The following is a 14,130-nucleotide window of genomic DNA, read 5'->3' as shown; positions in this document are numbered from 1 at the left end:
TGGTAATGTCTATCCTGCCTCACCATTGCATGTGGGAAGCAAGTAACTTTTTGTCCAGCTTCACAGGTTTGCGGATGGAAAGAAACTCTGACCCAGGAGGAATCATATCCCACGTCTTGCCTATAACTTGTTTGGATGATTTAGAGGGAAAGTTTTGGGATTTTGAGTTGATGGTGTGTAGTCGAGATTTGGGACTTAGAGTTGATGCTGGGATGATTAGGACTTTTGGAGGTGTTGAGATGAATGAGTCTATTTTGCACACCAAAAGAACATGAATTTTGGGAGGGTCAGAGAGTGAAATCCTACGGGTTGAATTATATACCCCAAAACAGACATGTTTAAGTCCCAACCCCCAGTGTCTCCGAATGTGATCTTATTTGTAAATAGGGTGTTTATAGAGGTCATCAAGTGAAAATGGGGCATAAGGGGAGACTCGTATCCAATATGACTGATGTCTTTTTAAAAAGGGAAAATCTGGGACCAGGCGTGGTGGCTCATGCCTGTAATTCCAGCATTTTGGGAGGCCAAGGTGGGAAGATCACAGGTTCAAGAGATTGAGACCATCCTTGCCAACATGGTGAAATCCCTTTTCTACTAAAAATACAAAAATTAGCTGGGCATGGGGGCGCACGCCTGTAGTCCCAGCTACTCGGGAGGCTGAGTCAGGAGAATTGCTTGAATCTGGGAGGCAGAGGTTGAGGTGAGCCAAGATCATGCTACCACACTCCAGCCTGGGAGACAGAGCGAGACCCCATCTCAAAAAAAAAAAGGGAGGGTGGAAAATCTGAAAACAGACATGCAGGTGGGGAAGACTAAGTGAGGACACATAGGAATAATGCCATGTGAAGACGAAGGCACAGATCAGAGTGATGCATCTACAGGTCAAGGAACACCAAAGATTGCCAGCAACTACCAGCAGCCAGGAGAGGGGCATGAACAGAGCCTTCCTTACATCTCTCACAAGGAACCAACCTGCCGTCACCTTGATCTTAGACTTCTCACCTCCAGAACTTTTAAGTATTTCAGAATTTGAAACAAATTTCTGTTGTTTAAGCTACCAAGTTTGTGATACTTTGTTATAGCAGTCCTAGGAAGCTACTACAAGTAATAGAATTTAGGTTAGAAATATCACAGACACTTCTTTGAAAGACTTTTCATGCTGCAAAGAATGCAAGTTTGCGACCATGGTACGATTGGCTAAAGAAAAGGACACATGGGCATGGTGTAATTTCCACATGAAAGACCAAGTTAGGGTACTGCCCATAGACCTCTGTGTGCATCATAATAAACTGGCAATGAGAAGGACCCTCCTAGGAATGGGACCCATTAAGGATGAACTAAGTAAGCTCAGCCACATTGGGTTAAAAACTCTTGTTTGTGCAGCAAGCATCCTGGCCCTGAGATTTCTCATAGACGAAGCATGGTGGGTGGAAAGGATCAGATGAGAACTTGGGAAATGGCTCTCTGCTCAGAAACATAAATCCTTTTACCAAACTCATGAAGTTAAAGTTTCCGTGCCCATCTTTCAAGGCTCTCCAAAATCTAGTATTAACGTTCCAACATATAATAACTCTCGGCTCTTTACGACAACTCAGTGAGCTCATATTATACCACAGGCTAAGCGCTACAGGAAAGAATTTTACCTATGACAACCTCACAACAACCCTCTGAGTGAGGTATCAACCCTATGGCAATTAAACTGATGTTGAAGGCTGAATTAATTTGCCCAAGATCCCATGGCTGGGAAGTGAAAGATGAATTCTAATCCAGGTCTTGTGAGCTCCAAAACTCACGGCCCGAACCACTCTGCAATGCTGCCAACCCATTTCTCACCACTCGCTCCTTTCTAAGCAAGTAGGTCTTTTCCAACCCCTTAAATAATTCACTATGTCCACTCATTCCTCATATTCATCCTCCACCTCTGGATGCCCTCCCACATCCAACTTTCCAAGCTCAGTGCAAATCAAGTTTTCCTTACGAGACTTTCTCTGATTACTCCAAAGCATAGTGCTTTTCTAATAAACCTGAGTCCATAAACCACATGTACTGAAAGGCTGCTGAGTTCAAGGCACTGTGGTGGGCTGATGGGGCAGGGTGGAAAGGGACAGGTAAGAAGGATGAATCAAAAAGGGCATCTCCCTTACTGTCAGTATTGAGGGTTTTTTTTTTTGTTTTTGTTTTGTTTTTTCTTTTTTTAATAGAAAGACAGGGTCTTGCTATGTTGCTGAAGCTGGTTTCAAACTCCTGGCCTCAAGTGATCCACCTCAGCCTCCCAAGTAACGGAGACTACAGTCATGCATCAGCATGCCCAGGTAATTTTTTTTAAATTTCCTGTAGAGACAGGGTCTCGCTGTGTTGCCCAGGCTGGTCTCAAACTCCTGGTCTCAAGCAATCTTCTTGCCTCAGCCTTCCAAGGCTGTGCCCAGTCACTACTAAGTTTTGATGATGCTCTTCTCTGGGATAATAAAGGACTAGTTGTGGGCCACATAAAATTTGGTGATTTGTTGTACAGTGGTTTATATCACTTTCTAATTTTTTCGTGTACAACTATCTAGACTCCACAGTGGACTACAGAGTCCCTGAGGATGGAGGCAGTACCTGAGAACAAAGGCATGTACCTGCAGTAGCCTGGAAATAATGTTGGCTAACATGAAGAATTCAGGTAGGGAGGCTGGGCATGGTGGCTCATGTCTATAATCCAAGCACTTTGGGAGGCTGAGGCATGTGGATTGCCTGAGTCCGGGAGTTCGAGACCAGCTGGGCAACCTAGCAAATCCTGTCTCTACAAGAAATTTAAAAATTAGTCAGGTGTGGTGGTGCACACCTGTAGTCCCAGCTACTCAGGTGGCTGAGGTAGGAGGATCACTTGAGCCTGGGAGGTTGAGGCTAGAGTGAGCTATGATCATGCCACTGCACTCCAATCTGGGTGACAGAGCAAGACCCTGTCTCAACAAAAACCTAAATATATATATTTATAAATATATATATGATGAAACCTAAATATATAGATATACATTTACCTACCTGAATTTCTTTTATATATATACACACACATATATATTTAAATATACCTATATATATTTAGGTTTCATTACATATATTTATAAATACATATATTTAGATTTTGTCTTTTATATATATAAATATATGTGTGTTTTGTCATATATGTGTGTATATATAAAAAAGAAATTCAGATAGGTAAATGTAGACCCATTAAACAAACCCATAGAGCGGACTCATGGATCACTATTAACCTGGAGGATTTCTAGTAAAACTAGGTTTAGTCAATCATACACTCTGTTATGAAATAGGTGACATCATTGCAATGGAAGCCAGTAGCATTATATCAATAGGTGAAGTCAGTAGCTGCATCAGGAGGACATCAGGGTGTCACTAAGATAATATCCAGGCATTAAAAATCCAGCCAGCATCCCAAGGAGACTTTCAAAAGAGTCAAAGGTCGAGAAATCATGGGATAGGAATGGCTGATGGAACTCTGCCCATTGGAGAAGAGAAAACTTAGCAGACTGAGATGTGGCGTGGTTGAGATGGCAGAATGATGCCACTGCCTTCAAATGTTGCAAAAATTTAACACAGATACAGTAAGCTCAGAGAAGTCACCCCTGGAGACACAATTTGGGGAGTTGTCATCCTACAAGGGGCAGTTTACATTATGCAAGCTGATGGGAGTGCTCAAAAAGCAATAGAAATGGGGAATAGGCAGTGACGGGCACAGATCCTGGCCATGGAGAAAGAAAGGGCAGAGGAGGCGAAGTCTACAAAGTGGATGGGAAAGAGAGCTACATAGTGATAGGTTTCGTTTCAACATAAGGGAATAAGGAAGGCTGTACTACGCAGAGCCACAGAAAGTAGTGAGTTCTCTGTAGAATCAGAGGTATTTGCATTGTGAGAAATCATTTTGTAGATGAACACTAAGAGTTTGCCCAGCTCCAGGATGCTGTGGAATAATGTCAATATTTGATTTACAAGCAAGGGGAAGAGGACATTTTTAAGGACTGGGGCTGAGATACAGAAAACTTCTTTTTCTTTTTTTTTTTTTTTTTTTTTGGAGACACAGTCTTACTCTGTTGCCCAGACTGGAGTACAGTGGCATGATCTCGGCTCACTGCAAACTCTGCCTCCTGGGTTCAAGCGATTCTCCTGCCTCAACCTCCTGAGTAGCTGGGACTACAGGCGCACGCCACCACACTCAGCTAACTTTTGTATTTTTTAGTAGAGATGGGGTTCCACCATGTTGGCCAGGCTGGTCTTGAACTCCAGACCTCAACTGGTCCACCTGCCTTGGCCTCCCAAAGTGCTAGGATTACAGGTGTGAACCAGCATGCCTGGCCCAGAAAACTTTTTTGAAGAAGAGAATTACCCTATTGACAAGGATTGGGAGGGAACGCGTGGGGAGAAAAGAAACAAAAAGTAAGACCAGTGGGTGAAGGTTGCCAGAGTCCAAGCGTTAGTTAATGAAATGGTCTTCATTTTTTCCTTGAATAGAAATGATCAGGACAAATCAGGTCTGACACTGTATTTGAATATATGAAAATTTGGGGGACCACATCAGAAACTGAAGTTTTGATGGTCTGGAAATAAGGGCCTAATTGGGATGAGAGAAACAGTCATGGAGAACAAGGAGCTGACACAAGAGAGAGGAAGAGGAAGAATTACCACAATGTGGTGACTTCCTGCATAGGATGAGGAGAGAAAAGAAAAAGTAAACATAGTCCTGCTGGTTTATTGTGTGATATGGCGTCACTGGGTCTCCACCCAAATCTCATCTTGAACTGTAGCTCCCAGAATTCCCACATGTCATGGGAGGGACCTGGTGGGAGGTAATTGAATCATGGGGCGGGTCTTTTCTGTGCTGTTCTTGTGATAGTGAATAAGTCTCATGGATCTGACAGTTTCATAAAGGGGAGTTCCCGGGCGCGTGCACTCTTGCCTGCTGCCATGTAAGACACGACTTTGCTCCTTATTTGCCTTCAGCCATTATTGTGGGGCCTCCCCAGCGATGTGGAACTCTGAGTCCATCAAACCTCTTTCCTTTATAAACTACCCAGACTCAGGTATGTCTTTACTACCAGCATGAGAACAGACTAATACACTGGATTTAGTAGGGCAAGGAAGATAAAGCCTGCAGTCAACTATGACAAAATTATTTATCTTTTTCATGTATAATGCCTCAGACCAAACTGTAAAAGAAATATGGATAGCTTAAACTATATGAAAAATAAAAATTCTCCATATCAAAAACACCAAAGTAAAATTAAAAGACTAATGATAACTCTGAAATGTATGCTACATCAAATTCAACATCCTTATTGCTTGATGATCTTGTGCAATTAAAACAAATGAACATCCTTAATGTTTATAGAATTCATAAATCAGTAGCAAAAAAAAGGACATACCAACAGAAAAAGAGATCAAGGACAAAAATACATGATTTTTAGAAAATACAAATAGCCAATAAATCTATGAGAAAATGTTAAACACAATAGATAATAGATTCACTAACGGAAACTGGAATGTTCTGAGAAGTAAACTGGTAAGCAGCAGTGTTTAGTTAATGGGGTCTTACCAATTAATTATCTCTCAGAGGTGTTGAAAAGTGAGCTGCATTTCCTTCAGGTTAGCCCGTGTGTCCAGGAGTGCACAGATGTCACTAGTGCTGTGTGTTTCAGTTGTGGGGGCCAACACGGAGTAATAAGGTGCTCAAGGCTCCCTTGGGGTAGTCTTGGCTCAACTGCTCATTGGCTCTGTGATCTTCTAACTCCTGTGCCTCAATTTCCTCATTTGTAAAGCGGAAACTATCATTGTTCTTGCATATCAAGATTAGAAAATCAACTAAAATAATACAGACAATGTGTCTAAAATTATGCTTGATACATAGCACTTGCTCAATAACAATTTGTTCTTACTTTACTGCAACTACAACAGCTACTACTACGATGATCACCACCACCACTACCTAAAGCAGATCAATAGCAAAATCTCATGGAATATATCAAAAACTTAAGCCAGGTAAAATGTTGCTCAAAATGGTCGGGTCTTTCAAACTTGCCCTGCCCAGGATTCCTGATGTGTTCATAGTCTGAATTAATCGTACTCAAAAGGACTCAAATGAATGCCCGAAATATAGCTCTAGGTCCCAAGACAGTTTGGGAATCTCCACAAATATTCTAGGATTATCCTGCTGCCAATGTACCTTCTCAATGAAGATCTGCTCCCGTTTCAGGCTAGCCTTGTATGTAGCTCAGTGTTATCACACATTTTCTGATATTCCAGGAAAAGAACCCTCTTATTTCCTGGAATACACAGTTTGGTGTGTCTATAAATAGCTTTCTTCATTCCCCCAAGCATCTCCCTTGTTATGAATTTTGGCAGGCATCCCTAGAATGGAGCCATAATTCCAGAAAAATCAGGAAGTGTTAACAAGAGAAGGGAAAGTACTGGATTAAAGTTCAGCCTCCAGTACATTTTAAGCTCTCTGAAATTGTTTGCTCCCTCACAAAATGGGAATTATGTCTGCTTGGTCAACTTTACAACACTGACATGTAGGCCTAGCGAGAAAATGAAATGAAAAATGTAACACAATAAAACATAAATATGACATAAAATAAAACATAACAACTCTGTGAATGTAAAACATGTCTGAGATACTAATGATCTCACCCTATGGGTGTTCATTCTTCTCAAAGAATAAAAGAAACCTGCAAAATTCTCCAAAATTGAGGAATATTACTGACAGCATATATTTTCCTTCAGTTTTATTGTCACTTCTACCACTTTTCAGAGTCATTCTGGAGATTTAACATGATCACATTTTTAATGAAAACAGTAAATTCAGTCTGAGGTCATAACACTTATATTCATTGAATGATTACTACAGACCAGTTGCTACGCTAGGAACTTTACATGCATGATCTTACGAAGTTTCTTGAAACAGCACTCCAAAAAAGAAACCTAAGTTGTCTCTGTTTTGCCCAAGAAAAAATTAAGGCTCAAAGAATTCAGATAACTCACGTAAGGTTTCACGGTCAATGTCAAAGCTAGGATTTGAATCCAGGCCAGTTTTCTTTTACATATATTCCTGGGCACACCCTTTGCTGACTGATGACTCACTCCCTCCTGAAGACCAGCCTCACAGGGCTCATGACACCAGTCTGGACCTTCAGGGAAGCTCTCAGATGAGCCTCATCAACATCAAATCATGAATGTTCAGGGTCTATGAAATTGCACATAAACAACTATTTGACTATTTGACTCAACTATTTGACTCAAAAATACTTCATATGCTCAATCCTTACTTTCTCTAACAGCAATTATTTTTGCATTATCTTCATGTAGCAATCAAGATATGACGCTCCATATATTACGCCATGTATTATAAGAGCCAAATACACCTCTGGGTGAAATGTATGTTAATGACGTTAAAAGCATTGCATTTTCTGGCTGGACGTGGCGGCTCACGCCTGTAATCCCAGCACTCTGGGAGACCAAAGTGGGTGGATCACTTGAGGTCAGGAGTTGGAGACCAGCCTGGCCAACATGGTGAAACTCTGTCTCTACTAAAAATAAAAAAATTAGCCAGGCATGGTGGCGCACGCCAATAATCCCAGTTACTTGGGAGGCTGAGATGAGACCACAGCTTGAACCCCGGAGGTGGAGGTTGCAGTGAGCTGAGATCATGACACCGCACTCCAGCCTGGGCAACAGAGTGAGACTCCATCTCAAAAAACACAAAAAACAAACAAACAAAAAAAACCACATTGCATTTCTCTTGAAACACACTTGGCATTCAAAGTCAGAAAAAATAAAGGAAAAGAAAGTTGCATGACATAGAGAAAATTGCATGGAATTAGACCCAGGCTCACAAATCCTAGCTCCCCCATTATGTAGCCTTTTTTTTTTTTTTTTTTTTTTTGAGACAGGGTTTTCCTCTGTCACCCAGGCTAGAGTGCAGTGGCATGATCTCAACACACTGCAGCCTTAATCTCCTGGGCTCAAGTGATCCTCCCCTTTAGCTCCCAGAGCAGCTGAGACTACAGGCACGCACCACCATGCCTGGTTAATTTTTTAATTTCTTTGTAGAGATAGGGTCTCACTACATTGCCTAGGCTGGTCTTAAACTCCTGCGCTCAAGCGATCCTCACACCTCAGCCTCTCAAAGTCTTGAAATTACAGGCATGAGCTACCATGCCTGGCTCCACCTGCTAGCTTTATCGGTTGACAAAGTTAATCACTTCAAGTTCCAGTGTCTTTGTCTGTAAAATGAGAACACTAGCATCTACACTTCACTGAGTTGTTGTAAAGTTTAAACTCAATAGTACAGAAAGTGTAAAGTTCCTAGAACAGTGCTCAGTAACTATTTTCTCTTCTGTGCCAGTAAAAGATAACTATATGATAATGCTCACCAATGTGGCCAGAAGGAAACAGTTTCAGTTTCACTGAAATTACAGATAACCTGTCCACTGTCTAAACACTATTTAAAACACGTGTAGCCAGCCACACCCGCAAACAGAAACTAAAGACTGGAAGTGTATTTCCCAAAAGACATCACTGAGAGATATAGTTACGACAAAACACTTTAGCACAAGGGAGGTACCTGAGCCAGATGTACAAAATGAAATCTGAGCAGACACCAGAGGTGACTAATATACCACGTGCACTGAGGGGCAAAAACGAAAGCCTACTCTGTTCCTTAATCTCAATTGCCCCAGGAGAATGGGACCTTGTCCTTCACAGAGGCAGTCTGGGACAGTGGCTAGAAGTATCCATTACGGAGTCAGATAGACCTAGGTCCAAAGTCTGCCTCTTCCACTCTCTCTAGTTCACTGACTTCGGGAGAGTTGCCGAACCTCTCCGATCGGCAATTTTCTCTTGGGAATAATAACGAAAAACTCAAACATTCTACTTCAGGCCGGGCACAGTGGCTCATGCCTGTAATCCCAGCACTTTGGGAGGCTGAGGCAGGCAGATCACTTGAGGTCAGGAGTTCAAGACCAGCCAGGCCAACATGGGGAAAACCTGTCTCTAAAAAAGAAAAACAAACAAACAAACAAACAAATTACTCAGGTGTGGTCGTGCACACCTGTAATCACCGCTACTCAGGAGCCCGAGGCAAGAGAGTTGTGTGAACCTGGGAGGCAGAGGTTGCAGTGAGCCGAGATCACTCCTCTGCACTCCAGCCTGAGCAACAGAGCTAGACTCCATCTCACAAAAAAAAAAAAAAGTCTACTTTATAATGTGAAGCAGATATTTCTCTCTCTTTTTGTTTTTCAGAGTTGGGGGTCTCAGTCTGTCACCCAGGCTGGAGTGCAGTGGCACAATCATAGATCACTGCAGGCTCAAACTCCTGGGCTCAAGTCATCCTCTGGAATAGCTGGGACTACAGGCGTGCACCACCACGTCCTGCTGATTTTGTAATATTTTGTAGAGTCGAGGTCTCACTATATTGCCCAGGCTGGTCTCTAACTCCGGGCTTCAATCAATCCTCCCACCTTGGCCTCCCAAAGTGTTGGGATTACAGGTGCAAGCCTGGCCTATGAAGTACGTATTTCTGTACCACCTCATATCAGTACTTACATGGGACATAATCAATGACCTGTAAAGAATCAATTATAGCCTAATAATAACAGTAAGTTATATGTGAAAGTTTGCTGCCTAAATGACATTCAGAATCTAGAATCCTAGAGATTTCAGTCAATGTGAAAACAAACAACCAAAACACAAAAAAACCCAAGAGCTTATTCCTGGGCTGTGGCGGGCCAGTTTCCCATTGGTTTATTCCTGTTGTCAGTTGAACCTTCTACCATTCCTTTAAAAATTCCAACCCAGCCAGGAGTCTTGGATGGTCAAAGCCATCCCTACAGGGTGTGAGAGGTGGAGGGTCAAGCCCAGCTCCAAGCTATCTCTTTGGTGACCCTCGGGCTCTGGTCAAGGTTTGGAAAGCCCCTAAACCCTACTGATAAAAGCACTGCCTACAACAAAATGCTTTATTTCCGGAAACCCCTTAAGACCCCTGCTCTTGGGGAAAGTCTCCTGGCGAGGTTCGCAGAAGCGGCCACATCCAGGAGCCGTACCTAAAGAGAACACCATGAACTTCACATGTCAGCTCTCCCTCAGCATCCTCCCAGCCTCAGCAATGGTATTTCTAGCTCTCTTGCAGAGTCTATTATTCTTACATTTCTGCCCTTGCGTATGAGCAAATTCCCAGTGCCTCACTTTTCACATGTGTTCTATGTTGTTCGCTTTCAAAATAAACTATCAGCCGGGAGCAGTGGCTCATGCCTATAATCCCAGTACTTTGGGAGGCTGAGGCAGGCGGATCACCTAAGGTCAGGAGTTCAAAGCCAGCGTGGCCAACATGGTGAAACCCTGTCTGTACTAAAAATAAAAATAAAATAAAATAAAATAAAATAAAATAAGCCAGGAGGCCAGGCGCGGTGGCTCAAGCCTGTAATCCCAGCACTTTGGGAGGCCGAGACGGGCGGATCACGAGGTCAGGAGATCGAGACCATCCTGGCTGACACAGTGAAACCCCGTCTCTACTAAAAAATACAAAAAACTAGCTGGGCGAGGTGGCGGGCGCCTGTAGTCCCAGCTGCTCGGGAGGCTGAGACAGGAGAACGGCGTGGGCCCGGGAGGCGGAGCTTGCAGTGAGCTGAGATCCGGCCACTGCACTCCAGCCTGGGCGACAGAGCGAGACTCCGTCTCAAAAAAAAAAAAAAAAATAAGCCAGGAGTGGTGGCAGAACCCTGTAATCCCAGCTACTCAGGAGGCTGAGGCAGGAGAATCGCTTGAACCCAGGAGGCGGAGGTTGCAGTGAGCTGAGATTGTGCCACTGCACTGCAGCCTGGGCAATAAGAGTGAAACTCTGTCAAATAAATAAATAAATAAAACATCAGTATGAAAGAAAAATTAACTTATCAAAGAAAACGGAGAAGTCCAAGATGAGTAAGAATCAGATCTGAAGATCTAAAAGGAAAAACACATTGATATCAGAGACTATTTTGTCCTCAATACCCTTAATGTGGATCAGTACACCCATTAGCTGATCTGCTAGTTAAATCAACATTCAATCCTGATTTATTTAAAATATCTCTGTATTGTTATTGAAGTACTTTCCTCCCCTACAAGGGTAATAGAATTTACCAACATAGTAAATTATTTGTTTTTAAAGTCTAAGTAGGCCAGCTTTGGTGGCTCATGCCTGTAATCTCAGCACTTTGGGAGGCCAAGACGAGTGAACTGTTTGAGCCCAGGAGTTTGGAACCAGTCTGAGCAACACGGCAAAACCTCATCTTTATAAAAAACAAACAAAAAAATTAGCCCAGTGTGGTGGTACACACCTGTAGTCCCAGCTACTCAGGAGGTCGAGGTGGGAGGATCACCTGAGCCCCCTGGGGATGTCGAGGCTGCAGTGAGCAATGATCAAGCCATTGCACTCCAACCTGGGCAACAGAGCCACATCCTGTCTCAAAATAAAGAAATAAGTAAATAAAAAGTCTAAAGGAACCAGTTGTTTTAAAAATCTTAGTTAATAGTCAAAGTATGCCTTAGGCCTGCAAAATGCAATGTGAATAATTAAAAATAGACTTACTTTCAGTTTTATGCAAAATTAAAATTTTACATTACCATCTTCTGATTATGACTTGTGTAAGCGCACTCTGATGAGTTTATGTAGTCTAGTGTACAGGAGAATTAGGTCCAACATTTACTACTGAGAATAGCATGAACTGGCATAAACTCCAGTCTTACCCATCTCATATGTTATTATCACTCAGTATAAATGACTGTAGAAAAATAATAGAAGATACCATAATATCCATACGTTTACAGAAGCAGTAATTGTAGCCTCCCATTAATGTCACATTCTATCCTTATGCTCTGCTCACATCCTTACCCACCGTATGTTAGAAATATCTTTCAGCAATACTTATACACTGTTAGTGGGAGTCTAAATTAGTTTAACCATTGTGGAAGACAGTGTGGTGATTCCTCAAAGACCTAAAGACAGAAATACCATTTGACCCAGCAATTTCAGTACTGTGTATATACCCAAAGAAATATAAGTCATTCTATTATACAGACACATGCATCCGTATGTTCATTGCAGTACTACTCACGATGCCAAAGACATGAAATCGACCTAAATGTTCATCAGTGATAGAAGAATGGATAAAGAAAATGTGGTATATATACTCCATCGAATACTATGCAACCATGAAAAAGAACAAGATCATGTCCTTTGCAGGGACATGGGTGGAGCTAGAGGCCATTATCTTTAGCAAACTAACACAGGAACAGAGAGCCAAATACCCCATGTTCTCATTTATAAGTGGGAGCTAAATGATGAGAACACATGCGCACACAGAGGGGAACAACACACACCAGGGACTTTCAGAGGGTGAATAGTGGGAGAAGGGAGAGGATCGGGAAAAACAACTGATAGGTGCTGGGCTTAATACCTGGGTGATGAAATAATCTGTACAACAAATCCTCATGACATAAGTTTACCTGTATAACAAACCTGCACTTAAAAGTTAAAAGTTAACAGACAAACAAACAAACGTACCTTTGAAAGCATCACGGGGATTCCCTGCTAAAGAATTCTTTTATGGGCCAGGCATGGTGGCTCACTCCTGTAATCCTAGCACTTTGGGAGGCCGAGGTGGGTGGATCATTTGAAGTCAGGAGTTTGAGGCCAGCCTGGCCAACATGGAAACCCCATCTCTACTAAAAGTACAAAAATTAGCTGGGCATGGTAGTGCATGCCTGGGAAAGAATCTGTACAAACAAACCCCTAATGACACAAGTTAACCTATGTAACAAACCTGCGCTTGTACCCCTGAACTTAAAATAAAAGTTAAAACAAACAACAAACAAACGTATCTTTGAAAACATCACAGGGATTCCCTACTAAAGAATTCTTTTATAGGCCAGGCATGGTGGCTCACTCCTGTAATCCTAGCACTCTGGGAACCTGAGGCAGGCAGATCACTTGAGGTCAGGAGTTCAAGACCAGCCTGACCAACATGGCGAAAACCCATCTCTATTAAAAATACAAAACTAAGCTGGGCGTGGTGGTACGCAACTATAATCCTAGCTACTCAGGAGGCTGAGGCAGGAGAATCACTTGAACCAGGGAGGCGGAGGTTGCAGTGAGCCAAGATTGCCCTACTGTACTCCAGCCTAGGTGACAGAGCAAAACTCCATATCAAAAAAAAAAAAAAAAAAAATTCTTTTACTTACCATCCTTTAATTTTTCTGTAAATATAACATTTCTTGTGCAGGAGAACTTTTACAGGAACCCAGATCAGTAGAGTCACTAACGCAACATAGGCAATAGCACAGGAGACGATCAGCCAGTAGGGTGTGTTATCAGATCTAGCCATTGCTCCCTGGTAGGCGGTGGCAAACTGTTCCGTGATCACCAGTGTGGGGATGGAGAAAGCGGCAAACTCTAGGAGCTCAAAAACCACGAACTTAATGAGCCTTCCAGAAGCCATCCTGAGGAAAGGCAAGCTGCCAAGGACCTGGGACTCCCTCTTTGACTGTGGGCAGCATACGGACCCACAGATACTGAACTGGGATCAAGTTCCTTGTCCTCGGATCGCTAACCAGTGACTTTTTTTTCTTTTATTGACCCTCACATGGTTCAATGATCTCCTAACTTAACAACCGTGGTCTCTTAAAGGAACAGGGCCATTGTGGAAGTGATCACTCAACATATTTGCACATCCATTATTAGAAGTCAAATGAACTTTAGAGCATGCCTGGGAGCATGGGTAAAAGCAGGGTTTTAAAAAGGTGTTTATTGCTTATATTTGTGTAATAGTCAACACTTGTTAAGTAAAACTGCTGGAATAATATAATTTTAGAGTTAAAGGGGAATAGATAGAATCCAACTCTCTATTTTCACATAAAAGCAAATTCAGGCAAAGGGAGATACTCACACCCAAGTCTTCATCTTGGAAAACCACCCCTCCCTTTCAAGTGCTTGAAAAGGGAGTTTGAATTCACTTTATCAACTTTCTAACCAGGATTCTCCCTAATACTTAAGATATTCATTCATTATTGTGCATTAGTTGCCATATAACACAAATTAATGCTATTTTT

General features: G+C 42.3%; 1 protein-coding gene across 1 annotated transcript in view; it reads right to left on the bottom strand.

Annotated features, from left to right (window-relative positions):
• The window catches only part of TMEM236 (transmembrane protein 236), a 47,637-nt gene extending 34,042 nt beyond the window's left edge, over nt 1–13,595 (bottom strand). Inside the window, exon 1 of the mRNA XM_005564742.5 lies at nt 13,264–13,595. Coding sequence (XP_005564799.1) covers nt 13,264–13,520 — 257 coding nt within the window. The 5' untranslated portion in view covers nt 13,521–13,595. The remainder of the gene's footprint in view (nt 1–13,263) is intronic.
• Between the last annotated feature and the right edge of the window lie 535 nt (nt 13,596–14,130).

The sequence above is a fragment of the Macaca fascicularis genome, chromosome 9, assembly GCF_037993035.2.
Source record: "Macaca fascicularis isolate 582-1 chromosome 9, T2T-MFA8v1.1".
Classification (NCBI taxonomy): Eukaryota; Metazoa; Chordata; class Mammalia; order Primates; family Cercopithecidae; genus Macaca; species Macaca fascicularis.
Note: the sequence above shows the minus strand (reverse complement) of the source record. Positions and strands in the feature narration are given on the sequence as shown.